Source organism: Balaenoptera borealis, assembly GCF_965194805.1.
Source record: "Balaenoptera borealis genome assembly, chromosome: 5".
Classification (NCBI taxonomy): Eukaryota; Metazoa; Chordata; class Mammalia; order Artiodactyla; family Balaenopteridae; genus Balaenoptera; species Balaenoptera borealis.
In genome coordinates this window covers 55,677,295-55,705,184 of record NC_138862.1, presented here as the reverse complement: position 1 = coordinate 55,705,184, position 27,890 = coordinate 55,677,295, and the positions used below count along the sequence as shown (strand labels likewise).

Genomic DNA, 27,890 nt, shown 5'->3' with positions numbered 1-27,890 from the left:
AACCTTTTGGGGATTCCCTGTATGTTATTTGTTGTTTTTCCCTTGCTGCTATTAATATTTTTTCTTTGTATTTAATTTTTGATAATTTGATTAATATGTGTCTTGGCGTGTTTTTCCTTGGATTTATCCTGTATGGGGCATTCTGCACTTCCTGGACTTGATTAATTATTTCCTTTCCCATATTAGGGAAGCTTTCAACTATAATGTCTTCAAATATTTTCTCAGTCCCTTTCTTTTTCTCTTCTTCTTCTGGGACCCCTATAATTCGAATATTGGTGCATTTTATGTTGTCCCAGAGGTCTCTGAGACTGTCCTCTATTCTCTTCATTGTTTTTTCTTCATTCTGCTCTGCAGTAGTTATAGCCACTATTTTGTCTTCCAGTCACTTATCCATTCTTCTGACTCAGTTATTCTGCTATTGATTCCTTCTAGAGAATTTTTAATGTCATTTATTGTGTTGTTCATCATTGTTTGTTTGCTCTTTATTTCTTCTAGGTCCTTGTTAAACGTTTCTAGTGTTTTCTCCATTCTATTTCCAAGATTTTAGATTATCTCCACTATCATTATTCTAAATTGTTTTTCAGGTAGACTGCCTATTTCCTCTTCATTTGTTCGGTCTGGTGGGTTTTTACCTTTCTCCTTCATCTGCTGTGTGTTTCTCTGTCTTCTCATTTTGCTTCACTTACTGTGCTTGGGGTCTCCTTTTCACAGGCTGCAGGTTTGTAGTTCCAGTTGTTTTTGGTGTCTGCCCCCAGTGGCTAAGGTTGGTTCAGTGGGTTGTGTAGGCTTCCTGGTGGAGGGGTCTAGTGCCTGTGTTCTGGTAGATGAGACTGGATCTTGTCTTTCTGGTGGACAGGTCCACGTCTGGTGGTGTGTTTTGGGGTGTCTGTGACCTTATTATGATTTTAGGCAGCCTCTCTGCTAATGGGTGGGTTGTGTTCCTGTCTTGGTAGTTGTTTTTCATAGGATGTCCAGCACTGTAGCTTGCTGTTCGTTGAGTGGAGCTGGGTCTTGATGTTGAGAATGAGATATGTGGGAGATTTTCACCATTTGATATTACATGGAGCTGGGAGGTCTCTGGTGAACCAATGTCCTGAACTCGGCTCTCCCACCTCAGAGGCACAGACCTGACACCTGGCCAGAGCACCAAGACCCTGTCATCCACACAGCTCAGAATAAAAGTGAGAAAACAGAAAGAAAGAATGAGAAAAATAAATAAAATAAAACAAAGTTATGAAAATAAAAAATAATTATTAAAATAAAAAAATTAAAAAAGTAATAAAAAAAGAAGACAGAAAGAAGAGAGCAACCAAAGCAAAAAACAAATCCACCAATTATAACAAGCACTAAAAACTATACTAAAAAAAAAAGAAAAAAGAAAAAATTGACAGACAGAACCCTAGGACAAATAGTAAAAGCAAAGCTATACAGACAAAATCACACACAGAAGCATACACATACACACTCACAAAAAGAGAAAAAGGAAGAATATATATATATCATTGGTCCCAAAGTCCACCTCCTCAATTTGGGATGATTCGTTGTCTATTCAGGTATTCAACAGATGCAGGCACATCAAGTTGTTTGTGGTGCTTTAATCTGCTGCTTCTGAGGCTGCTGGGAGAAATTTGCCTTTCTCTTCTTTGTTTGCACAGCTCCCGGGTTCAGCTTTGGATTTGGCCCCGCCTCTGCGTATAGGTCGCCTGAGGGCGTCTGTTCTTTGCTCAGAGAGGATGGGGTTAAAGGAGCAGCTGATTCGGGGGCTCTGGCTCACTCAGGCCGGGGGGAGGGAGGGGTACGGATGCGGGGCAAGCCTGCGGCGGCAGAGGCCAGCGTGACGTTGCAGCAGCCTGAGGCGCGCCACGCGTTCTCCCGGGGAAGTTGTCCCCGGATCACGGGACCCTGGCAGTGGCAGGCTGCACAGGCTCCCGGGAGGGGAGGTGTGGATAGTGACCTGTGCTTGCTTGCAGGCTTCTTGGTGGCCGCAGCAGTAGCCTTAGCGTCTCATGCCCGTCTCTGGGGTCCATGCTGATAACCGCCGCTCGCGCCCGTCTCTGGCACTCCTTTAAGCAGCGCTCTTAATCCCCTCTCCTCGTGCACCAGGAAACAAAGAGGCAAGAAAAAGTCTCTTGCCTCTTCGGCAGCTCCAAACTTTCCCGGACTCCCTCCCGGCCAGCTGTGGCACACTAGCCCCTTCAGGCTGTGTTCACGCAGCCAACCCCAGTCCTCTCCCTGTGATCCGACCTCGGAAACCCGAGCCTCAGCTCTCAGTCCCCGCCTGCCCCGGCGGGTGAGCAGACAAGCCTCTCGGGCTGGTGAGTACTGGTCGGCATCGATCCTCTGTGCGGGAATCTCTCTGCTTTGCCCTCCGCACCCCTGTTGCTGCACTCTCCTCCGTGGCTCTGAAGCTGCCCCCCTCTGCCACCCGCAGTCTCCACCCGCGAAGGGGCTTCCTAGTGTGTGGAAACCTTTCCTCCTTCACAGCTCCCTCCCACTGGTGCGGGTCCCATCCCTATTCTTTTGTCTCTGTTTTTTCTTTTTTCTTTTGCCCTACCTAGGTACGTGGGGAGTTTCTTGCCTTTTGGGAAGTCTGAGGTCTTCTGCCAGAGTTCAGTAGGTGTTCTGTAGGAGTTGTTCCACGTGTAGATGTATTTCTGATGTATTTGTGGGGAGGAAGGTGATCTCCACGTCTTACTCTTTCGCCGTCTTGAAGCTAATCTTCATTGGCATTCTTGACATCACTGGTTTTGAGGTGCTTAATGTAAGTATATTTGTTAAGAATGAAATCGATGTATGTTTACAAGGAGATAAGACTATGTGAATTGAATTTCAGAAAATTTAGTCAAAGCATGGTGAGATTCATTCTGTGCAAACCTGAAGAGTTACTTTGGTTGGAAAAAGCTATTATTAATAGTAACAAATAACAGTATTATTATAGTTAATAGTGTTAAGAAATTAATTCAGCCTTAAATAGAGGTAAATAAGGACATCTTTTATGATTTTGAATTGTAGCATTGTTAAATGTTATTTGACTGTTATAATCTTTAGTTTGCAGGTATAGATGAAGGAGGTAAGAATTTAATTGTGCTATTTTTACTTATTGGGTCTATTTGCCAACATATGATAGTGGTTATGGTTTTCTCTTTACATTTTTCCAACTGGACCTCAATTTTATTTCATTTTTTTATTGAGGTATATTTGACAATTAAAAAATGTATATATTTAAGTAGCACAACTTAATGATTTGGTGCACATATACACTGTGAAATAATCACCACAATCAAGTTAATTAACCATCACCTCCAATAGTAACCATTTTCTCAATTTTATTTTTATCTCTTCTTCCTACCTAATCACAGCCTTGAAGTATAACAGCCTTGAACAAATTTGCATTCATTTTACCAATGAAAATTTACAACAGTTCTTCAGTCAGCACATGCTGGTTTTGGAGCAAAAGGAAAATAAGAGAGAAGGCATTGACTGAGTGTCCATTGAGTTTGGCCTGGACTTGCAAGCCTGCGAAGATCTCATTGAGAAGGTGATGTGTGTTTTTCTCCTCATCCATCTTCGTTTAAGGAGACTTGTCCCTGCCTGCCATGTTGATCCATGTCAGGACCCAGGCTCTGTCAAGGGGACGGGAAATAGGGCAGGAGAGCTCTGCACATTTTCTCTTAATGTTTTTTTTGTGCAGCACCGTGGCATCCTAACTAAACTCTCGCGTCAGTTACCTACTCCATCATCTCTAACTCACACTGTCGCTACACATTTGCTGCTTACGCATGACCTCCACTGTTAATGGGTGAGGAAGCTTGTCGAGATGAAAAAGGGTCCTGTTCTTGACTGGAAAAACACAGAGCTGAAAAGATGAACCCTGTAGGGCCTGGCTGATTAACATAAGGTGAATGAGTAGACCCAGAGCAGCTTAACGAAATTTGGCAAATTAACATGCAAACAAACCATTGCCATAAATCCTCAAGGCCGCTACCTTGAAGGATGTAGTTTGTTCATTTAATTGGACAAGTACCAGTTAGTTTAAGTAATTTATGACAGTACTTCATGGCTTATTAGTAAATTAGCTGCAGTGTATGGTTTCTGAATTCGATGATGTTCCTCTACTCTGAACTCTTTCCATGTGCTCTGGAAAAGATAAACCAGATTTGCTGGGGAAATTCAGTATGGTTTTTCCTGTGGCTTTTTCCAAGGGAGCAAGCATGGTGGGGTGTGAGCAGCTACATGCCCTTGTGTCTTGGTATAGCCATGGATTGCAGTGAATTCTGGACACAGGTCTGGGTAGCTATGCTATGCTGTCACATTTGATTCTCAGCAACCCTGTCAGGAAGGGGCAAGGGTGACTGACCTTTCACTGTCCTTTGTGGGGTCCAGATTTTATCAATCACTGTCCCATCCATTTTATATGTTAGACTTAGATGAAACTAAATCTTCCTTGATAATAGCCATTATTCCTAATGGGAGTGGACATCACATTGATTTTACTTGTTTTATAACCAGTGAACTTCCTGGGGGGAGGAAAGGCTGATTAAAAAGTAATGATAATGAACCAGCTTGTGAGCTGATTAAAAATAATGATAATAATGACCCAACCATGATCTGGTAAATGTTTGTTGGCATTATTAAAGCTATAGTTTCCTAATTAGAAATGAAACAATAGAACTGGAGCTCCTTCGAGGGGCAGATTTAACTTTGGGCAATTGTCACCTATAATATCTACTTACTCTGATTATGACAAGATACTGTGTTCAGGCAGGAAGGTGGGATGCAGACATTATTCAGATCCTAATAGCCCTATGAATGCTACTGATTTGTAGTTGATCTGAAGCCTGTTATCTTATTTATGACAAGGTTATTCTAAATAAGACACTAGAAACCTAGATGTAATTTCCTGTTGTACTATCTACTGATATGATAAAATGAGAAAAAAAAAACTGAGCAGATGATAGAAGGAAAAGATAATTCTTTGGTTTCCTGTGAATGATTTCAAAGGTGTTCAGGTCAGGCAAATGTGGAATACCAAAACGTTTCTTGAAATGATTCTATATTTTGAAAAGATCATTGTGTTTGCTCAGGTACGTGAAGGAAATTTGTAGTAAATATTAATGATCAAACTCACTCTTTGAAACAGAATGCATCATGGGAAGTTTTAAAGTTCAAAGGAACTAAGATACATCAATACATTTAATATGTCTTATAGAATGCATCTGTGTGTGTGTATATCAGGAAAAGAGAGATCTTCATACATGTAAATTTTGTGTTTTTACATGTACAAAAAAGTTTATATCAAACTGAAAAAAAGTATTTTCTTACTAAGTTTGTTAATTTGGTCTTCAAACATACAGTAATCTTCTTCTATACATATGCAGTGAACAGATCTATTACAGGATTAGCTCACACTTATCTCATTACTTGAAATATTCTAGTTTGTTTAGAACTTGAGCATCAATAATTTACATATCAAAGTATTAACATTGATTACATTTATGGTTTTACATTAGGTATTGGTGAAGAGATTATTTTTATTATTTTTTAAAACAAATACATCCAAAATTATATATTTAAAAACTGTTGCCCCTTCAATGAGTCACTTGAGAGGCTACATCCTTCTTCCAATAATTCCGCCCATTTGGAAAAAGTCCCTCATGGGATGGGGATTGGGATAAATTGTTAGGTTGTTACTATCTTTGAGAGAAAATTAACTTCAATACTGATCATATTAACTGTTTTCAAGTCCAAACTGTATTACCAACTTGGTCACATTTTTCACCTGATTTGTCTGACTTGACCCAGATAACTTGTGATTGTTTCTATGCAATGATCCACGGTCAGACAACAGGATGTTTCCACATGCCAATAGTCAAAGGTGTCAGATATCCCATAGAAGTTTCTAAAATATTTAAATCCTGGTAGCATCCTGGCAATGACTGTTGTTGTCTCCCAAGTAGAGTTCTTTGGATATGCTAATTCTGGTGTTTTTATTATAAAGTGAATCACATTAATATCTAGTTAGTTATCCCTTGTATGCACATGAATATTTTCTTTAAACATATAACATTGTGTTTTTTGGCTCACAACTCTTACTTTCTGCCTAACTATTGCCCACAGCAAAGCAGCGCAGGTCCCAAAGCTCGAACCTGTATGTCTTAGTGTTCGCCTATCAATTAATTCCTTAACAGAAATTTGCTGAGGACCTAGATTTTAGTCACCTCAGAACCTACTCTGCTAAGGGTTGTGAGAAATACAAACCAGAGACATCATCCTGGCACTCAAGGTACTGAGGATATAATTGGAAAGATGTCTTAAGACCAAATTTTACTAGTTTTCAAAGTTTAACAAGTAAATGTATTTAGCAACTACTTGTTTTGATCACTTCCTCCTCACCCCAGTGGTGAGAGAGGGATTCCTATCCTAGGGTTATGGGAATGGCTGAACATATGACACCTGACACTGGACAGATGAGATTGACAGCAGCTTATAAGTCACATATACTCACAGCCTCGGGGAGGAGGACACGGCCTACCATGTGAGGCCACATGGCAGTTGCACTTGGGGGCAGAATGAAAAAGCGAGAGCTGTGGGAGCCGGGCTTTGTAGTAATAATAGGGTGAGGTGACACTGATTCCCACTGGAGGATGTGATTGGCTTGTTTGAATATGGGCTGGCAGGTAACTGAAATCCCTTGCTCAAGAATAAGCAGCCTCGGGACTTCCCTGGTGGTTCAGTGGTTAAGAATCCACCTGCCAATGCAGGGGACACGGGTTGGAGCCCTGGTCCGGGAAGATCCCACATGCCCGCAGAGCAACTAAGCCCGTGCACCGCAATTATGAGCCTGCGCTCTAGAGCCCGGGAGCCACAACTGCTGAGCCCACATGCCACAACTACTGAAGCCCGCGTGCCTAGAGCCCATGCTCCGCAACAAGAGAAGCCACCGCAATGAGAAGCCAGCGCACCACAGCGAAGAGTAACCCCCGCTCACTGCAACTAGAGAAAGCCCGTGTGCAGCAACAAAGACCCAATGCAGCCAAAAATAAATAAATAACTAAAATTTAAAAAACAAAAAAAGAATAAGCAGGCTCTGTGCCTGTTCCCATGATAAAGAATGTTGCATGGCTGGAGGACCTAACCCACTGTAGAACATGGGGAGGGGAACCCCTGATCAGGTCATTTGAGGCTCTCCTGGTTTTCCCCTGATGTCAAAGCCCACAAAATATTGGACCTTAATTTTAGGCCTAATACTACATTACTATTTATAAAACTTTGAATTAAATGCTGTGGAAAACTTAAGCATTTGTTATAAATAGCACTTGCCTTTAGGATGTATGCAGTCAAATAGGAGATTTGTAAGTCTAATAAATGTAAAAATATGTGTCAGGATAAATGCAGCAAAGGCACAGACAAAGGCCCACAGAGCTCAGAAGAGCAGAGGTCACCTCTGCCTGCAGGAATCTAGGAAAGCCTGGTGGGAAGGGGGGTAAAATTTCAGCTGGGTCTGAAGAAATGGATATGATTTCAGCAGGTGAAAAGAGGAAGATAGTGAGCATGTGAAAGGACAGGCAAGAGCAAAGGCTTAGAGACAGGAAAGCAATGGACACATTTCAAAATCTGCTTAGAGCTTGGAGTATACAGATGGAAGTATCTAGAAGTAAAAAATGAGGGTCAGGCTGTGAAGGGATCTTAATGAATTTTGACATTTTTTAGGCAACGGGGAGACAGAGAAGTTTCCACACTGGACAATGGGGCAGTCAGAGATGCTTGGGTTTAATCTGGTGGGTTTATGTATGGGGTCTGGGTTGGGAGGAAAGCTAGAGTTAGGGCAATTAAGAAGCTATTACAGGGGGATTAACCAAGATGGCGGAGTAGAAGGACGTGCTCTCTCTCCCTCTTGCGAGAGCACCAGAATCACAACTGGCTGCTGGACAATCATTGCCAGGAAGACCCTGGACTTAACCAAAGAGGGTACCCCACGTCCAAGGACAGAGGAGAAGCCACAGTGAGACGGTAGGAGGGGCGCGATCAGAGTAAAATCTAATCCCATAACTGCTGGGTGGGTGACTCACAGACTGGCGAACACTTATACCACAGAAGTCCACCCACTGGAGTGAAGGTTCTGAGCCCCACGTCAGGCTTCCCAACCTGGGGGTCCGGCAACAGGAGGAGGAATTCCTAGAGAATCAGACTTTGAAGCCTAGTGGGAATTGATTGCAGGACTTCGACACGACTGGGGGAAACAGAGACCCCACTCTTGGAGGGCACACACAAAGTAGTGTGCGCATCGGGACCCAGGGGAAGGAGCAGTAACCCTGGGGGAGACTGAACCAGACCTACCTGCTGGTGTTGGGGGTCTCCTGCAGAGGTGGGGGGTGGCTCTGTTTCACTGTGGGGACAAGGACTCTGGCAGCGGAGGTTCTGGGAAGTGCTCCTTGGCGTGAGCCCTCCCAGAGTCTGCCATTAACCCCACCAAAGAGCCCAGGTAGGCTCCAGTGTTGGGTTGCCTCAGGCAAAACAACCAACAGGGAGGCAACCCAGCCCCACCCATCAACAGTCAAGTGGATTAAAGTTTTACTGAGCTCTGACCGCCACAGCAACAGTCAGCTCTACCCACCACCAGAGCCTCCCATCAAGCCTCTTAGATAGCCTCAACCGCCAGAGGGCAGACAGCAGAAGCAAGAAAAACTACAATCCTGCAGCCTGTGGACCAAAAACCACAGTTACAGAAAGATAGACAAGATAAAAAGGCAGAGGGCTATGTACCAGATGAAGGAACAAGAAAAAACCCCAGAAAAACAACTAAATGAAGTGGAGATAGGCAACCTTCCAGAAAAAGAATTCAGAATAATGATAGTGAAGATGATCCAGGACCTCGGAATAAGAATGGAGGCAAAGATTGAGAAGATGCAAGAAATGATTAACAAAGACCTAGAAGAATTAAAGAACAAACAAACAGAGATGACCAATACAATAACTGAAATGAAAACTACATTAGAAGGAATCAATAGCAGAATAACTGAGGCAGAAGAACGGATAAGTGACCTGGAAGACAGAATGGTGGAATTCACTGCTGCGGAACAGACTAAAGAAAAAAGAATGAAAAGAAATGAAGACAGCCTAAGAGACCTCTGGGACAACATTAAATGCAACAACATTCGCATTATAGGGGTCCCAGAAGGTGGAGAGAGAGAGAAAGGACCAGAGAAAATATTTGAAGAGATTATAGTCGAAAACTTCCCTAACACGGGAAAGGCAATAGCCACCCAAGTCCAGGAAGTGCAGAGAGTCCCATACAGGATAAACCCAAGGAGAAACACGCCGAGACGCATAGTAATCAAAGTGGCAAAAATTAAAGACAAAGAAAAATTATTGAAAGCAGCAAGGGAAAAACGACAAATAACATACAAGGGAACTCCCATAAGGTTAACAGCTGATTTCTCAGCAGAAACTCTGCAAGCCAGAAGGGAGTGGCATGATATATTTAAAGTGAGAAAGGGAAGAACCTACAACCAAGATTACTCTACCAGCAAGGATCTCATTTAGATTTGATGGAGAAATCAAAAGCTTTACAGATAAGCAAAAGCTAAGAGAATTCAGCACCACCAAACCAGCTCTACAACAAATGCTAAAGGAACTTCTCTAAGTGGGAAACACAAGAGAAGAAAAGGACCTACAAAAACAAACCCCAAACAATTAAGAAAATGGTCATAGAAACATACATATCGATAATTACCTTAAACGTGAATGGGTTAAATGCCCCAACCAAAAGACATAGACTGGCTGAATGGATACAAAAACAAGACCCATATATATGCTGTCTACAAGAGACCCACTTTAGACCTAGGGACACATACAGACTGAAAGTGAGGGGATGGAAAAAGATATTCCATGCAAATGGAAATCAAAAGAAAGCTGGAGTAGCTGTACTCATATCAGATAAAATAGACTTTAAAATAAAGAATGTTACAAGAGACAAGGAAGGACACTACATAATGATCAAGGGATCAATCCAAGAAGAAGATATAACAATTATAAATATATATGCACCCAACATAGGAGCACCTCAATACATAAGGCAACTGCTAACAGCTATAAAAGAGGAAATTGACAGTAACACAGTCATAGTGGGGGACTTTAACACCTCACTTACACCAATGGACAGATCATCCAAAATGAAAATAAATAAAGAAACAGAAGCTTTAAATGATACAATAGACCAGATAGATTTAATTGATATATATAGGACATTCCATCCAAAAACAGCAGATTACACGTTCTTCTCAAGTGCGCATGGAACATTCTCCAGGATAGATCACATCTTGGGTCACAAATCAAGCCTCAGTAAATTTAAGAAAATTGAAATCATATCAAGCATCTTTTCTGACCACAACGCTATGAGATTAGAAATGAATTACAGGGAAAAAAACGTAAAAAAGACAAACACATGGAGGCTAAACAATACGTTACTAAATAACCAAGAGATCACTGAAGAAATCAAAGAGGAAATCAAAAAATACCTAGAGACAAATGACAATGAAAACACGACGACCCAAAACCTATGGGATGCAGCAAAAGCAGTTCTAAGAGGGAAGTTTATAGCTATACAAGCCTACCTAAAGAAACAAGAAAAATCTCAAGTAAACAATCTAACCTTACATCTAAAGAAACTAGAGAAAGAAGAACAAACAAAACCCAAAGTTAGCAGAAGGAAAGAAATCATAAAGATCAGAGCAGAAATAAATGAAATAGAAACAAAGAAAACAATAGCAAAGATCAATAAAACTAAAAGTTGGTTCTTTGAGAAGATAAACAAAATTGATAAGCCATTAGCAGACTCATCAAGAAAATGAGGGAGAGGACTCAAATCAATAAAATCAGAAATGAAAAAGGAGAAGTTACAACAGACACCGCAGAAATACAAAGCATCCTAAGAGACTACTACAAGCAACTTTATGCCAATAAAATGGACAACCTGGAAGAAATGGACAAATTTTTAGAAAGGTATAACCTTCCAAGACTGAACCAGGAAGAAACAGAAAATATGAACAGACCAATCACAAGTAATGAAATTGAAACTGTGATTAAAAATCTTCCAACAAACAAAAGTCCAGGACCAGATGGCTTCACAGGTGAATTCTATCAAACATTTAGAGAAGAGCTAACACTCATCCTTCTCAAACTCTTCCAAAAAATTGCAGAGGAAGGAACACTCCCAAACTCATTCTATGAGGCCACCATCACCCTGATACCAAAACCAGACAAAGACACTACAAAAGAAGAAAATTACAGACCAATATCACTGATGAATATAGATGCAAAAATCCTCAACAAAATACTAGCAAACAGAATCCAACAACACATTAAAAGGATCATACACCACGATCAAGTGGGATTTATCCCAGGGATGCAAGGATTCTTCAATATACGCAAATCAATCAATGTGATACACCATATTAACAAATTGAAGAATAAAAATCATATGATCATCTCAATAGATGCAGAAAAAGCTTTTGACAAAATTCAACACCCATTTATGATAAAAACTCTCCAGAAAGTGGGCATAGAGGGAACCTACCTCAACATAATAAAGGCCATATATGACAAACCCACAGCAAACATCATTCTCAATGGTGAAAAACTGAAAGCATTTCCTCTAAGATCAGGAACGAGACAAGGATGTCCACTCTCACCACTATTATTCAACATAGTTCTGGAAGTCCTAGCCACGGCAATCAGAGAAGAAAAAGAAATAAAAGGAATACAAATTGGAAAAGAAGAAGTAAAACTGTCACTGTTTGCGGATGACATGATACTATACATAGAGAATCCTAAAACTGCCACCAGAAAACTGCTAGAGCTAATTAATGAATATAGTAAAGTTGCAGGATACAAAATTAATGCACAGAAATCTCTTGCATTCCTATACACTAATGATGAAAAATCTGAAAGAGAAATTATGGAAACACTCCCATTTACCATTGCAACAAAAAGAATAAAATACCTAGGAATAAACCTACCTAGGGAGACAAAAGACCTGTATGCAGAAAACTATAAGACACTGATGAAAGAAATTAAAGATGATACCAACAGATGGAGAGATATACCATGTTCTTGGATTGGAAGAATCAACATTGTGAAAATGAGTATACTACCCAAAGCAATCTACAGATTCAATGCAATCCCTATCAAATTACCAATGGCATTTTTTACGGAGCTAGAACAAATCATCTTAAAATTTGTATGGAGACACAAAAGACCCTGAATAGCCAAAGCAGTCTTGAGGCAAAAAAATGGAGCTGGAGGAATCAGACTCCCTGACTTCAGACTATACTACAAAGCTACAGTAATCAAGACAATATGGAACTGGCACCAAAACAGAAACATAGATCAATGGAACAAGATAGAAAGCCCAGAGATTAACCCACGCACCTATGGTCAACTAATCTATGACAAAGGAGGCAAAGATATACAATGGAGAAAAGACAGTCTCTTCAATAAGTGGTGCTGGGAAAACTGGACAGCTACATGTAAAAGAATGAAATTAGAATACTCCCTAACACCATACACAAAAATAAACTCAAAATGGATTAGAGACCTAAATATAAGACTGGACACTATAAAACTCTTAGAGGAAAACATAGGAAGAACACTCTTTGACATAAATCACAGCAAGATCTTTTTTGATCCACCTCCTAGAGTAATGGAAATAAAAACAAAAATAAACAAATGGGACCTAATGAAACTTCAAAGCTTTTGCACAGCAAAGGAAACCATAAACAAGACGAAAAGACAACCCTCAGAATGGGAGAAAATATTTGCAAACGAATCAACGGACAAAGGATTAATCTCCAAAATATATAAACAGCTCATTCAGCTCAATATTAAAGAAACAAACACCCCAATCCAAAAATGGGCAGAAGACCTAAATAGACATTTCTCCAAAGAAGACATACAGACGGCCACGAAGCACATGAAAAGATGCTCAACATCACTAATTATTAGAGAAATGCAAATCAAAACTACAATGAGGTATCACCTCACTCCTGTTAGAATGGGCATCATCAGAAAATCTACAAACAACAAATGCTGGAGAGGGTGTGGAGAAAAGGGAACCCTCTTGCACTGTTGGTGGGAATGTAAATTGATACAGCCACTATGGAGAACAATATGGAGGTTCCTTAAAAAACTAAAAATAGAATTACCATATGACCCTGCAATCCCACTACTGGGCATATACCCAGAGAAAACCGTAATTCAAAAAGACACATGCATCCGAATGTTCATTGCAGCACTATTTACAATAGCCAGGTCATGGAAGCAACCTAAATGCCCATCGACAGACGAATGGATAAAGAAGTGGTGGTACATATATACAATGGAATATTACTCAGCCATAAAAAGGAACGACATTGAGTCATTTGTTGAGAAGTGGATGGATCTAGAGACTGTCATACAGAGTGAAGTGGGTCAGAAAGAGAAAAACAAATATCATATATTAACGCATGTATGTGGAACCTAGAAAAATGGTACAGATGAGCCGGTTTGCAGGGCAGAAGTTGAGACACAGATGTAGAGAATGGACATATGGACACCAAGGGGGGAAAACTGCGGTGGGGTGGGGATGGTGGTTTGCTGAATTGGGCGATTGGGATTGACATGTATACACTGATGTGTATAAAATTGATGCCTAATAAGAACCTGCAGTATAAAAAAACAAACAAAACAACTAATACTAAACTTTCATTGGGTTATTTGTATGGAAATATGTTAATATAAATGTTTCAGACATTACATGAAATTTCTAAAAATCTAAAAAAAAAAAATATCAAGATCTTCAACTTCAAGTCATTGCAATTTAACAAATGTTGCGGTGCTTACTACATGCAAGGCACTGTGCTAGCTGGTTAACTTCCCTCCTCCCCCACACTCAGTGTTGTCAGAAATGTGTCAGACATGGTCCTTTTAAAAATCCATTGTTGCTTTTCACTTGCCTCTCAGAGAGTATTAAAGATATGAATCGTGAAAAAAAAAAAAAAAAAAAAAGAAGACACTGATTTTCTGAGACAAACCTCTTGTACAAAATAAATTGAGTGATAATAAATCTCTATATAAAAATGATTGTACACACACACACTTATATGCCCACAAACACATATTTACCTTTCATTTTAAACAAATCACTAGGAAAATAAGGGTTGAAGGAAAAGTTCCTTGCTCCTTTACAAGGTAGGCAAATCAACATAGGGTAAAAATAATACCCCAAGTCACCTAATCTATTTTGGAATAGTAAAACCAAAAGAGATGAAGAATCAGTTTTATCTTGGGGAAGTTGTTTCTGATTTTAAAATGTAAGCACAATACACATGATGATAAAATGGACTTCTCAACTCAGAATAAATGAACTTTTATGAGTGTACATAACTCTAAAGTAATGATAATGAAGTAATTCAAATAAAGGGAAGGTTGGTGTGTGAGATGTCTCCAAAATTTTTCAGAATATTTGGTTTTCCCTTTACTTAGGACTTCTTTTAAACAAGGCGAAAACTTAAGGTTTTCTGGCCTGTTTTGGACAAGTTATTATGAATTTTAGCATCTCATCTTTAAATCTCTATTCTTGAACTCCAAATGTTTCCCTCGATTACAGTGTACAGTAATAAACAACTGCTACTCTCTGCTTGTTCCCACCCACTTGTACAAGTAAGTCTGTAGTATTTCCGGACCTCTGATTTGGTTTTCAAGAGGCTTTTTCTTGTCACTGGCTCTCCTCCATTTCTGCTGACCCAGGCTTCCAAGAGTGTGAGGGATAATGGGATACACTCTCCGAAGAGTTTGATGCCTCTCTTTTTATTTGTTTTGCTCATCACTGTATTAAAAACATAAAATTCTAACTGAGTAAATCTGAAGATCGAATTGGCTTTATTCAATGATTTATGAATCGGGCAGCATCCCATTGAGCAAGTAGAAAGGAGCTCTGCGGAGCTGTAAAAAATGCAAGAACTTTACAGGCAGGAGGGGGCAGAAAAGGGAAGTTTCTAGCTAAGAGTGGATTGTTTCAGGCAGGGTCACCTTCCTTTTGGGGGAAGGTGGGGGGTCACCCCTCTAGTGCTGACCAGGTAATTCCAGATCTATTGGTGAAAGGTCCCATTCCTGAGAGAGGCTGAAACTGCAATTAGGTTAGCTATTAAGTCTTGGTTTGCTGACGTGGGACTTAGCACAAGTGACTCCATTTGGGGTTTGTTGTTTCTTTACTAACAACTGTATCTCATTCCTAGCTCTTAACCCCAGTACCTAGATACTTGCTGGTGAATGGATGACCAGACCAGTGAATTCAGAATTTCAGAGAAGTTCTTTATAATGAGAGACAGGCAGAGAAATGGCAGTTCTACCACCCAGTAAGTTTTGAACTCTTGCAGGTCTGATGCCCAAATCAAGCGTGGGAACGTGAACAGTGAGACTGAGTGAAAACACAGCAGTTCTTTGTGTTTCTGTTAGAGAAACACTGGTGGGAGACAGAGGACAAAGGAAGGAGACACAGGACTGGAGTGACCTCAGCTGGGGGCGGGGTTTCACAGTGTTGGGTGCTGCAGAGAGGTAGTCAGCAGGAGCAGGGGCTGTGTACATCATCAGAGGCATTTTTTATTTTATTTTATTGTTTTTATTGACGTATAGTTGATTTACAATCTTGTGCCAATCTGCTGTATGGCAAAGTGACTCAGTTATACACATATAGACATTCTTTTTTTATATTCTTTTCCATTACAGTTTATCACAGGATATTGACTCTAGTTCCCTGTGCTGTAGAGTAGGACCTTGTTGTTTATCCCTCCTATATATAATAGTTTACATCTGCTAATGCCACACTCCCAGCCCTTCCCTCTCCCACCCCCCTCCTCCTTGGCAACCACAAGTCTGTTCTCTACGTCTGTGAGTCTGTTGCTGTTTCATAGATAGGTTCATTTGTGCCATACTTTAGATTCCACATGTAAGTGGTATCACATGGTATTTGTCTTTCTCTTTCTGACTTACTTCACTTAATAATCTCTAGTTGCATCCATGTTGCTGCAGTCATCAAAGGCATTTTAGAAGAGGCTCTGCTTGCCATAGCTTCTGGCAGCATTGCTTCCTACAGTGGAAAGAAGAATGTTGTTGATGGGAATTCCCAAAGTTAGGCTAAAGTGGGGGTGAAGTAACTTTTCTAGGTGAAGAGGTGATCTTTTTTTTTTTTTTTTTGATTTGTATGTGTGTGTTTTATTATATATTAGTCTCTTAAATCAAATAGAAGACAAAAAGTGGAGCTACAAACCAAAGTTACAACAGTACTAGCTTTTCTCGTCGCCCGTCTGTCTACTTTTACCAGAGGTCTTTATTTCTTCATAAGGCTTTGAGCTACTGTCCAGGGTCCTTGACTGCAACCTGAAGAACTCCCTGTGGCAGGCGGGTCTGGTGGTTAAGAACTCTCTCAACTCTTGATTAACTGGGAATGTCTTGATTTCTCCCTCATTTTCGAAGGAAAGTTTTGCTAGATATAGGATTCTTGGTTGACGGTTTCTTTCCTTCAACACTTCAAGTACATTGAGTCATGCCATCTGGCCTCCAAGGCTCCTGATGAGAAATCCGCTCAATGACCTTCCTGGCAAACCTTCTCTCAGCTTCATAGACTTTCATAATGTACCGTATCATGTCTTATGCAACAGAACATATTGTATAGTATCGTGAAGTCAGTTAAGTTGTAACGTTATTTTGAGACCAGAATTTAAGGAAAAGGAATTGAACATTTCAAGTGTAGACATTATGAGGTCTCTAAAATTATTACACATTTTCAAACTAGAAATAAAAAGGCCACTGAAGTATCCTGCAGATTTTTATTTATAACAAAGTGAATACCAATATCTAATAACACACATAAAGAAAAATTTCTTTGGGATCCTTTTTCCTAAGTGTAAAGGGGCCTTGAACTCAAAAAGTGAGAAAACCACTGTGGTGTATCCCCAGTGGTGATGGGTCCATTTCTTGCTCTGACCTCAGAGTGCACCATTGTGATGTACTTCACAAAGCCCTATGAAAGAGAAAGGTGGGCCCAGGTTTTTGGTCCTTAGAGCCCAGGAAGCTGCTTTTGGTGACCTGACGGCCTTGCACCTACAGTTAGCTTGTGTTTTCCTTGTTTCTGCCATTTTGTTGATTTTCGTTTCTCTTTTCTCTACTCTTTTTTATTTGTGTCATTGTTCTTTCTACAGTTAGCATAGTGAGTATTGTTGGTATAGTTAATACATGATTAGCATAGTTAGTGTAGTTAGTACTAGTTAGCGCTGTTGGTACAGTTAGCGTAGTTAGCGTTGTTAGTAGAGACAGCATACTTAGCCCTGTTAGTACAGTTAGCATTGTTAGTTAGCGTAGTTAGCGTTGCTAGGTAGTGCTGTCAGTCAGTGTAGTTAGCAGATCACCATGATGCAGGGCCTCACAGCCAAATCTGCTGGCAAGAAGGCTCATATTGATGACTTCGAGATCCTCCACACCATTGGTGAAGGCACCTTCGGTAAAGTGAAGTTGGCCCGGCACATTCTGACCGGGACACAGGTGGCTGTGAAGGTCATAAAGAAAAGGCGTCAGAGCTTCTCAAGTGTCCAGGCACTTTTCTGGGAAGTGTGCAGTCTGAAGGCTCTGAATCACCCCAATATTGTAAAACTGCTGGGGGTGATTGACACAGAGGAGACATTTTTCGTGGTGATGGAGTACCTCAGTGGGGGGGACATGTACTGCTATTTGAAGACCCATGGCCGTATGACAGAGGCGGAGGCCCGAGGCCCGTTCCAGCAGCTGGTCTCCGCCCTGCAGCACTGCCACCGGAGGGGCATCGTGCACCGGGACCTGAAGCCACTGAGCCTCCTCTTTGATTCCAACATGAATATCAAACTTACAGACTTTGGCCTCAGCAACAAGTGTGATGACACTGTCCAACTGGACACAATCTGCGGCACACACCCTTATGCTGCCCCGGAACTCTTCCTGGGGCAGAGCTACAGCGGCCCTGCGGTGGACGTGTGGAGCTTGGGAGTAGTGTTGTACACCATGGTAACTGGGTCCCAGCCCTTTGTGGGAAAAGACTTCCAGGAGCTGCGGAAGCAAATCCTACAAGGGCAATACCCCATCCCACCTTATCTGTCTTTGAAGATAAGGGATCTGTTACAAAAAATGATTGCCCTCAACCCCAGTGACAGAGGCACCTTACCTGACCTCATGAGGCATCCATGGGTCAACATGGGCCAGAAGGAGCCACTCCAGCCACCCTGTGAAGAGGACCTGGAGGTGACAATGGTGAGGACTCCGGGCTTGACTTGCGACCAGATCCAGGACACTGGGACAGGCAGTGTGAGCTCCAAGAAACCCAAGGTGGAGGTCTCCATCATAACTCTGAAGCCCTTCTCTTGCGGGGACCTCTGTGGCAGTGAACTTGAGCCTTCTCCAAGCCCTGTGGTGTCCTCCCTGCAAACCAGGTGGCTCTACCACAGAAAAAATGTGCAGCTGCAGGAAGACCAGCAGGCAGGGCAGAAGACCGGTGAGTCTGCCTGTCCCCCACCCAGCCTGGAGGCGAGGATTGCCACCCCCAGCCCAGCCCCCCAGTGTGGCATTGGGACATCCACCTCCACCAGCAGCAGCAGGATTGGAGCCCCAGAGGGAAGCAGCTGCCCCCTGGGTGTGTCCAACACTGGAAGGTCCTCCCACGCTGGGCAGCCTGAGAGTGTGTCCTCATCCACTGTCTCTGGCCAGAGCCAGAAAAAGCAAGGGGTGGCTGGGAGAATCTGGAACTTTGTTTTGAAACATCTTTGTTGCAAGCTGCCCAGCATGAGGCGTCATAATAAAGTGAGCCCATGTGAACCCCATGGATGACCGAGGCAGGAAGGTCAGGCCGCCGCGCTCCCTGGGGCCCGGTGCAGGGGAAGAGGAGTGTGTTCTCTGCACGGCCTTCAGAAGCATCGTATCCAAGACCCTGGCCAGCTCAGAGGATGGTCCGGAGCAGCCCGGGCGACCGAAAGCGAGGCCACCGTGGCTGCAGGTCTGCCCCTCAACCCCCACCTGGGTGAAACTTCAGAGACTGGACTGTCACTCCTGGGGCACGTCTCCCCTCCCCCACTCTTGTGTCTTCTGTGTTGGTGGGGGAGGGGGATAGTTCTTGTTCCAAGAACTCCTGGGTTCTTCCAATTCTAGTTAATAAACTTGATGCTCCAGAGAGATGCATCACACTCTGCTTCGCGTCGTCCCTGCACAGAATGGGGGCTGTGCCTTTTCCAGTGAGACAAGTGTGCAGCCGTGGAGCGCTTGGAGGTAGTCAGAACAACTGAAGGGAAACATGACCTAAGAGAATTAGCACAGTGGCTCCCAACAGCAACAACTGCTGCAGTGCAGGGCACAAATGCAGAAAGTGTGTATTCCCTTCCTGCACTACCATTCCCCAACATTTTCAGAAGGGCCGAGGGGAACTTTTGGTCCCTGCGGCCTGTGTTAATTACAACAGAGAGGCCCATTAACAGGATCACAAGGTCCCGTGAACCAGCCTCTGCGCGGTGTGGTAAGGTCCCTGTGCAGCTGAGTTTCATGACTGTCGTGCAGCAATAAAGCAGTCTTTATTGAATTTGTTACAATATTGCTTCGGTATTATGTTTTGGCTTTTTGGCCACGAGGCATGTGGGATCTTGGTCCCCGACTAGGGATCGAACCTGCACCCCCTGCATTGGAAGGCAAAGTCTTAACCACTGGACCACCAGGGAAGTCTCTTTGTTAATTTTAGTTTTTTGATGCATGGGTTTCACCACAGGGAGTGGATGATTATACTAGATGATCATACTATCAAAGCAGTAGATTTGTCAGCGTTCCCTGGTTCCCTGGTTCAATAAGCCCTTGAACACACGGGTGACTGGAGCAGGTACTTCCCAGAGGCCTCTCTCTGGGGGCACATGCTCTCGGACGCATCACCTGCACAGTTCCATTGGCTCTCGTGCGCTTACAGGTCACTTGCCGACTGCGGAATCCTTCACCGCAAGACACAGAGCACTCTGACCACGTGCCCGTGAACCACCTGGAGGGGCACTCCCAGATGTGACAGGGCTGGAACCCAGCCAGCGGCTTCTGGAGGTGCTCACAGAAGGCCTCACTCACTTCCTGCCCATTGGCCATTCCACACTGGGGTCTCTGAACTCGGGCTCCCAAGTGGCCACAAGTGGCAGAACAATGTGTCCAGCTACCAAGCTCCCAGAAAGTCTCCAGCAAGTGGAGGATGGATGTTGCCATCGCCTTTCCAAGAGCATTGGTGGCTGTACAGGTGTAGGTTCCTTCACTTTCAAGGGAAACATTCTGCAACAACAGGGATCCATTGAAAAGCAAAGAAATATTGTCACTCAGAGATCCTCCTTTCTTCAACCAAGTTACATTAGGTTGAGGGACACCTTTTACAGGACATTGCATGGTCACGTTTGCTCTCTGGGGTGCTTCCACGATGCCTCGAATCACGACGGAGAGATGGCTGTGCTCCAGTCTGGTGATATTCCTTCCAATAGGCAAGATAACAGGTGCCTCTGTATACAGCACAGAAGAACTTTCCACATCCGAACCGAGATGATTAGCGACAGAACATCCGTATATTCCTTGTTGTTTCTTTGTAGGTTTCTGTATCTGTATTTCCCCCATTCCATCCACAATGACTCCGCAGGTACAAATGTGACACAGACACCAGGCCCTCATGCTCCCGGCTCGCGGGGTCGGCTCCACAGCTCCTCCGCACCCGCAGCTTTTGCAACTCCACCGCGCCGTCCTCGGCGACCTCCGGGGCGCGGCTTGAGGTGATCTTTTAAAGTAGAACTGGTGGACCAATACCTAAATGGCATATCCAGTTTGCTAAATATATCCTGATGTATTCAAGTGTATTTCTAACCAAGGAAAACTCATGAAGAAAGCTGTAGCATGAAGAACAGAAAGAATGGCTTTAAAAAGTCCAGTTTATTTGGTTATATTTTTAACTTATGATTTTGAAGTTGTTCTTGACGTAGAGATGCATTGTAAAGACAGTACAGAGAATTCCCATTTACCCTTCTCCCAGCTTCCGCATATGCTCACATCTTACATAAATAACCATGGTACAATGATGAAAGCTAAGAAATTAGCCCAGTTACAATACTATTAGCTAAATTGTAGGCTTGATTTGGATTTTCCAGTTTTCAACTAGTGTCCTGTTCCAAGATCTAATTTAAATTGTCAGTGTTTTGTTTGTTTGTTTGTTTTTAAGTCATTTAAAAAAATGTATAGTGGTATTTCATTGTGATTTTAAGTGGCATTTCCCTGATGACTAGTGATGTTGAGCATCTGCTCATGTGCCAGTTGGACGTAAGTATGTCTTCTTCGGTCAAGTGTTTACAGATTTTTGCCTGCTTTTTAAAAATTGAGTTGCTTGCTTATTGTTGAATTTTAAAAATTCTTTATATATTCTGGTTAGGAGATCTTTAACACTTTGTGCTTTGCAAATGTTCAAACCTCAGTCCATGGTTTAGCTTTTCATTCTCTTAATAATGTCTTCCACAGAATGAAAGTTTTAAATTTTGATAAGTTTCAATTTACTAATTTTTATACTATGAATTATGCTTTTAGTGTTATATTGAAAAACTCTTTGCCAGTCCCAAGGCAACAAAAAGTTTTCTCCTTGGTTTTCTTTGAGAAGTTTGATAATCTACCTTTTATATTTAGGTTGATCATCCATTTTGATTTAACTTTTGTATAGAGTGTGAGGAATGTGTGGAGAGTTTTGTTCTGTCTTGTTTTTGTTTTGCTTTTTGCACACGGATAGCCAACTGTTCCAGAAGCATTTGCTGACAAAAGTATTCGTTTTTCATTGAGTTGCCTTGGCACCCTTGTCAAAAATCAGTTGTCTACTGAGATTTTAGAGTTAATGTATTGCCATAGTGTGACCAAAGCTATATTGACTAATACAATGATTATTAAATCTCACATCAGTGAGAAAGAAGAAACTAGGTAAGGAAAAGAAAGTGTTGCAAAATTTAGAGTAAAATGGAGTTAGCCTTCCTTCATATAATACAAAAATAAATTCCTGATGAAATTGTTAAAAAAAAAAAAAAAAAAGAAGAAGCTATTACAGCAGGTGAGAAATAGAGGCCCTGAATCAGGACAACAGACATGGAAATAATAAGAAAGTGACAGATGTAAAAAGAGAGGAAGGCAGAATTGATAAGATTTGAAGAAGGAGAGGTTATAGCATTAACGTTCAGAGTCAGGGCAACTAACTTAGACCATATACTGTGCACTAGAAGACAATTGATGCTACGGGGCAGAACATAATTACTTTTTTTCCTGACCTATTTGGAAATTAATTTGCTAGAGGGCCTCATATTTATTAGGCGTTTTATACTTCCTAAGCATTGGAGAAATAGAGAAGACCCTGAAGAAATAGCGTTTTTTCCCTCCTCAGTGGTTTAATGGTTAACGTTTTGAGCTGTGACATCTACTTGCTTTGCATAAAACATCCATTCATCCCCAAACAGACGATGGCTTCATTGGTGTCCCAGGGACACGATGGTCCTCATGTATGGAAGGTGGCTCTGCTGGAGATGGGGGCTGGTGCTCCCTGTGAGGCTTTGCCACATCCCTCTTGCTAACGGGCACCATCCCAGGAGATGCTTACATTTTTAAATGATTCGTTCTAGTGTTCACTGAAGGTTGACTATTTCTGTGGTAGGAAAATATGCAATACAAGATGGAGTCCACACCTCTAAGACCCTGTACCGGTGACTCAACTGTTTAGTTTTAGCAGATTCTCCTTCCTCCTCCTTGTTCTCCTCCACATTTCTCGCTTTGCCAAGAGCTCGCAAGGTCAGTGCCGCCAGGAGCAAGACTTTGCATATTTACTCACTGCATCATTCCTCACCTGGATGCTTGGGAGGGAGGAAGATGTGCCAGAGCCCTTCAGTACAAGAGTCATTGATGGAATGTCATTCAATACATTTTCTATAAAGTGCAGATTCTAAGTCTATGAGACTAGACAAAAGAGGTAGAAAACCATAGTCCATATATTAGAATGATAGACTCAGGTGGATAAAAAACATGTTCTTCAAGAATGTAATAATCCAAATTAGACCCATTCGTATGCTCCAGTGGCATAATTTCAAACAAAGGATTCTAAACCACAAACAAATTTTCTTTTCATATATCACCCAGTCAGAGCCTTGACTCGGAGTTGGTGTGTTCCTTCTCCATGAAAATATTCAAGCATAAGCTAACCTACTTTTTAGAGGGAAATTGTAAATGGAATTCAAGGAGCTTTTCAGTGGGTTGAGCCAGACCTATAATGTCTCTCCCAAACCTGAGCATTTGTGGTTCTTAGGTACAAAGGATTGGTAGAGAATCATGAAATCTATGTGGTTGGACCAAGGGGTTGTGGTTCTATCTTGGAACTCTCATGACATTTTCTGTTTGCTTTGTAGTCTACATATTATGTGCATGTCTTGTCTTCTCCATTAGATGCTCTGCAGCCAGAGCCCATGTCTGATTTTTCTGTTATAACCCAAAGTGTTTGGTCCAGTGATTTGTTCATAGAAGGCATTTCAAAAATGTTTGTGGAGTAGATAAATGAACATACAAATCCACAAATAGATTTGTACGTATAGGAATCCTTCATCTTCCCCCCCCCCATACCTGTTTCTCCCCATGTGTATACACCCTATATTGGTTAATGGCAGCATCCACTACCCATTTGCTCAAACCAAAACCTGGTCATCCTTCCTCTTTCTACTACACCCCACGTTCTATCCATCAGCAAGCTGTGACTCAGCTCTACTCTCCACCAGCATCACGTTTCAGTGACCTCTCACAGTCTCCAACACTATCAATCATCTAGATCAGGGTTCAGCAAACTGTGGCCCTGTGGGCCAAAGTCAGCCTGTAGCTGATTTTTGTAAATAAAGTTTGAATGCAACATTGTCACACCCGTTTTATTTACATATTGTCAGTTACTGCTTTCAGGACTGAAATGACTGAGTTGATGGCAGAGGAGCAGCAGAGACTGTGGCCCACAAAGTCTAAGAGCTTTACTATATGGCCCTTTAGAGAAAAAGCTTGCTGATGCTGTCATCAGTTTTCTATCACATATCCTTTCTTGTCTGCTATTTTAAACAACCCTTTAAACATGTAAAAACCATCATTAGCTCACTGGCTTTCCAATACAGACCACAGGCAGGATTAGCCCATAGGCTTTACTTTGCCAACCCCTTCCTAAACAAATAATCCTTTTCAAGTATTAATTAAATCACATCACTTAAAAAATCTCCAAAGGCCTCCCATTACACTTAAAGTAAAATCCAAATGTCTTACCATGGCCTATAAAGCCTTTGGGATCCAGTACTGCATCTCTCCTTCCATGCTCTCCCTCCAACTAGCTCTGCTCTGTCCACACTTGCCTCTGGTAGGACCTGAAACTTGCCAAGGGTGCTCCTGCCTCAGGGCCTTTGCACTCTTCATTTTTCTGCCCAGTACAGTTGTACACAGGTCTTCTCAGGATTTGCTCTTCTCGTTCAGGTCAGAGGGTTTTACTGGACTCTCCTACTAAAATAGCTCTCACATAGCCCCAGTCATTCTCTCTCTTTACTTTGCATGATTTCTTCAGAGCCCTTATGGGAAACTAAGTTATTTATTTAGTGTTTACTTGTTTATTGTCTGTCTGCTCCACTAGAATGTAAGCACCCTGAGGACAGACACTTTGTGAATGTGGCTCATGGCTTCATCCCCAGCTCCTGCTGTTGCCTGGTACCTAGTAGGTATTTAATAAATATTTGTTGAATGGATGATTGGCTAATTATATGTAGTGAAGCTCCTTTCCCCTTGTCAACTAATTAGGTTCATGGGAAAGAATTTACATTGACCCTCTACTGAAAATACTGCTTACTGGTGTTTTTTTCAGCTGCTGTTCATCTGTATCTCCAACAGCCAATGGGCATCTTTTCCATCCTCGAAGAGGAATGTATGTTTCATCAGGCTACAGATGTGACTTTCAAGACCAAACTTTCTGACAACCATTTTGGAAAGTCAGTTCATTTCCAGAAGCCCAAGCCTGACAATAAGAAGAAATATGAAGCTCACTTTGAACTTGTCCATTGTGCAGGAGTGGTAAGTTACCTCTAGACCCTCAGCCCTGAATTTTCCTGCCTCTGTTTCAAATGTACTCAGCCCAAATCCTTAGATAATATATAAGTAAAGTTTAGATTAAAGAGATGAACAAAATAAATCTCAGTTCCCCAAAAAAAGTTGGTGTAATCTTTTAGGACTTAGGAAATGAAACACCCATACTATAATAACAGAGGTCAAAAATCTCAAAATAGACTCTGTCACCCCAACTCAAAGTAAGACAGCTTCAGAAAGTTATGGAGACCATCAAAGGCATGGGCTTTTCCTTACTTGTCCTTCCTTTCAACTTAACATTGTGTGAACCAGTGATTTCAATTGATCTTTTTATTGAAGATTTTTTTTTCCTTCTCTCATAAAGAATACTGTGAAGTAATGGTCTCCAAACTATGACCAACAAAGATTCCTAATAACCCTCACTCTCTCTCCTCATTTCCCCACTGGGGTGTGTGTGTGTGTGTGTGTGTGTGTGTGTGTGTGTGTGCACGTGCATGTGCACGTGTGTGTGTGCATGTTTGCGCGTGCACATGCCGCTTCTTTCTGCTTTTATGCTTCTGGTCAGTAATTCTGAATGGCACAAAAAGAGAACTGACGAAGGATAAAATAATACTTTGACCTAAAAATGACCTGGCAGTTGTACCTAGATATGCTTGTAAATCTTTTCTTTGATATACTTGAATATTAATTATAATGACATTTATAGTAAAATATCATTGATAATGTTTTTGGAATGCTCACCGTGTGTCAGAGACAGTTGTTTTATTGCATCTATTCTTGCCTATGAAGGAGGGCTGATGTGAATTGTTTCTCCTGGAAACGCCATCTATTTCTTCCTCCCTCTCCTTGGTGTTTCTTTCCCTCCCTGATTCTTTCTACCTCTCCCTCCCTCCCCTTCTCGTCCTTTCTTTCCACAATGTAAATGGTAAAGCCTGAGAATCTCTTTGGGTTGCACATAGATTTCTGGAGTATTTATTCAGTACTGTTACATCAAACTGATTTAAAATTAAAGGACCCACACAATTTATGATTTTTTTTAAAAGGAATACACAATTTTCTAAGTAACTTTTGCATTCACCTCTTTTGTTACCGGAACTGCATGCCTTTCCAAAGGTGCCTTATAACATCAGTGGCTGGCTTGAAAAGAACAAAGACTTTCTTAATGAAACAGTGGTGGCTATATTTCAGAAGTCGTCCAACAGACTCCTGGCAAAACTTTTTGAAAATTACATCAGTAACAACACTGGTGAGTTGAAAAATCTTCCTCAATTTTTCAGCCTCAGAATGGAACCCATGTCTGCCTCAGCACTTATAAAAATCCTGGCTTCTTTCCTGTGATATCTGTGTTTGCTCCCTGTGGTCTGTCATCCCCTCTTATTAGCCTTTCCGTCCTCTGGCTGGTGGTTTTTCGGGGAAATGGTGCTCTAAGGTAGATAGATTTCAAGGAGACTGCTCCAACCTGCTTTTATCTTCTACTTAACCAAGCTGAAGAGACAGCAGAAAACCATGTTTTGATAAATGATTTGGGAGAGATAACAAGCTCCTTTAATACATATCCCCCAAATATCTTGGAATTCTCCTTCACAGTGCTTTTATATTATAGTAATGGGGTTTTTGTAAGCTTCATGAGAGCAGAGATTATGTCTCACTTGTTCAAGTGTATCCTCAAGCATGTAGCAGATGCCTGTTTAGCAGGCACTCCATAAATACTTGCTGACCAACTAACAACTAATCTTGTTTAGTAGTCTGTAATTTACAAAGCACTTTTCGATACATTATCTTACTCAATCCTTGTCCTGACCCTTTTAGATACATGTAAAGGGAAATCTCTCCCTACCTTATAGGAGCAAGTACAGAATTAAAGTTTCACAAATCTACTGTTGAAAGATGAACTCAGGCAACTTAAAATTTTTAAGAGTTTATTTGAGGAAAAAGCAATTGAAGTTGGGCAGCACCAAATCAGAAGTGGTTAACAGCATTCCACCCACAGGAGCTCAGGGAGAGACTTTTTTTTTTTTTAATATTTTATTTATTTATTTATTTATTTATTTTTGGCTGTGCTGGGTCTTTGTTTCTGCGCGAGGGCTTTCTCTAGTTGCGGCAAGCGGGGGCCCCTCTTCATCGCGGTGCGCGGGCCTCTCACTATCGCGGCCTCTCTTGTTGCGGAGCACAGGCTCCAGACGCGCAGGCTCAGTAGTTGTGGCTCACGGGCCTAGTCGCTCCGCGGCATGTGGGATCTTCCCAGACCAGGGCTCGAACCCGCGGCCCCCGCGTTAGCAGGCAGACTCCCAACCACTGCGCCACCAGGGAAGCCCCAGGGAGAGACTTTTATAGAAAAAAGGTAGAAGCAAAGTAAAGAAATGATTGATTAGCTGTATCTAAAACCCAGTTGGCTGTTTGTGATTGGTTGTCCTTAGCATTTTGATTTGGTAACCTTGGGGCATTAACAGACTTAGATTTTGTTTGCCTACGTAGGCTGCCACAGCATTAGAGCCATCTCAGTCTGATGGCCTCCTTGCTTCATTAACTTAACACTACTAAATGGCAAAGGCAAGGTAGGAAACAGGACTTGTGCTTACTAGCCTGGTGCCTATTCCACTCTCACTGTCTTCTGGAAACAAACAAAACAGAGAGATGGACAGGCTACCTGGATTCAGGATCCAGTTCAGACTTCTGCACCGTGATACAAAGCCTTGGAGGACACAGAGGGCAGGTTGCTG

General features: G+C 41.9%; 1 protein-coding gene across 1 annotated transcript in view; it reads left to right on the top strand.

The window, feature by feature from the left end:
• MYH15 (myosin heavy chain 15) overlaps positions 1 to 27,890 on the top strand; it is a 205,282-nt gene that overhangs the window by 76,873 nt on the left and 100,519 nt on the right. Inside the window, 4 exon segments of the mRNA XM_082393599.1 lie at positions 3,360 to 3,481; positions 3,485 to 3,538; positions 24,979 to 25,158; positions 26,284 to 26,416. Of these exon segments, the coding sequence (XP_082249725.1) occupies positions 3,360 to 3,481; positions 3,485 to 3,538; positions 24,979 to 25,158; positions 26,284 to 26,416 (489 nt within the window).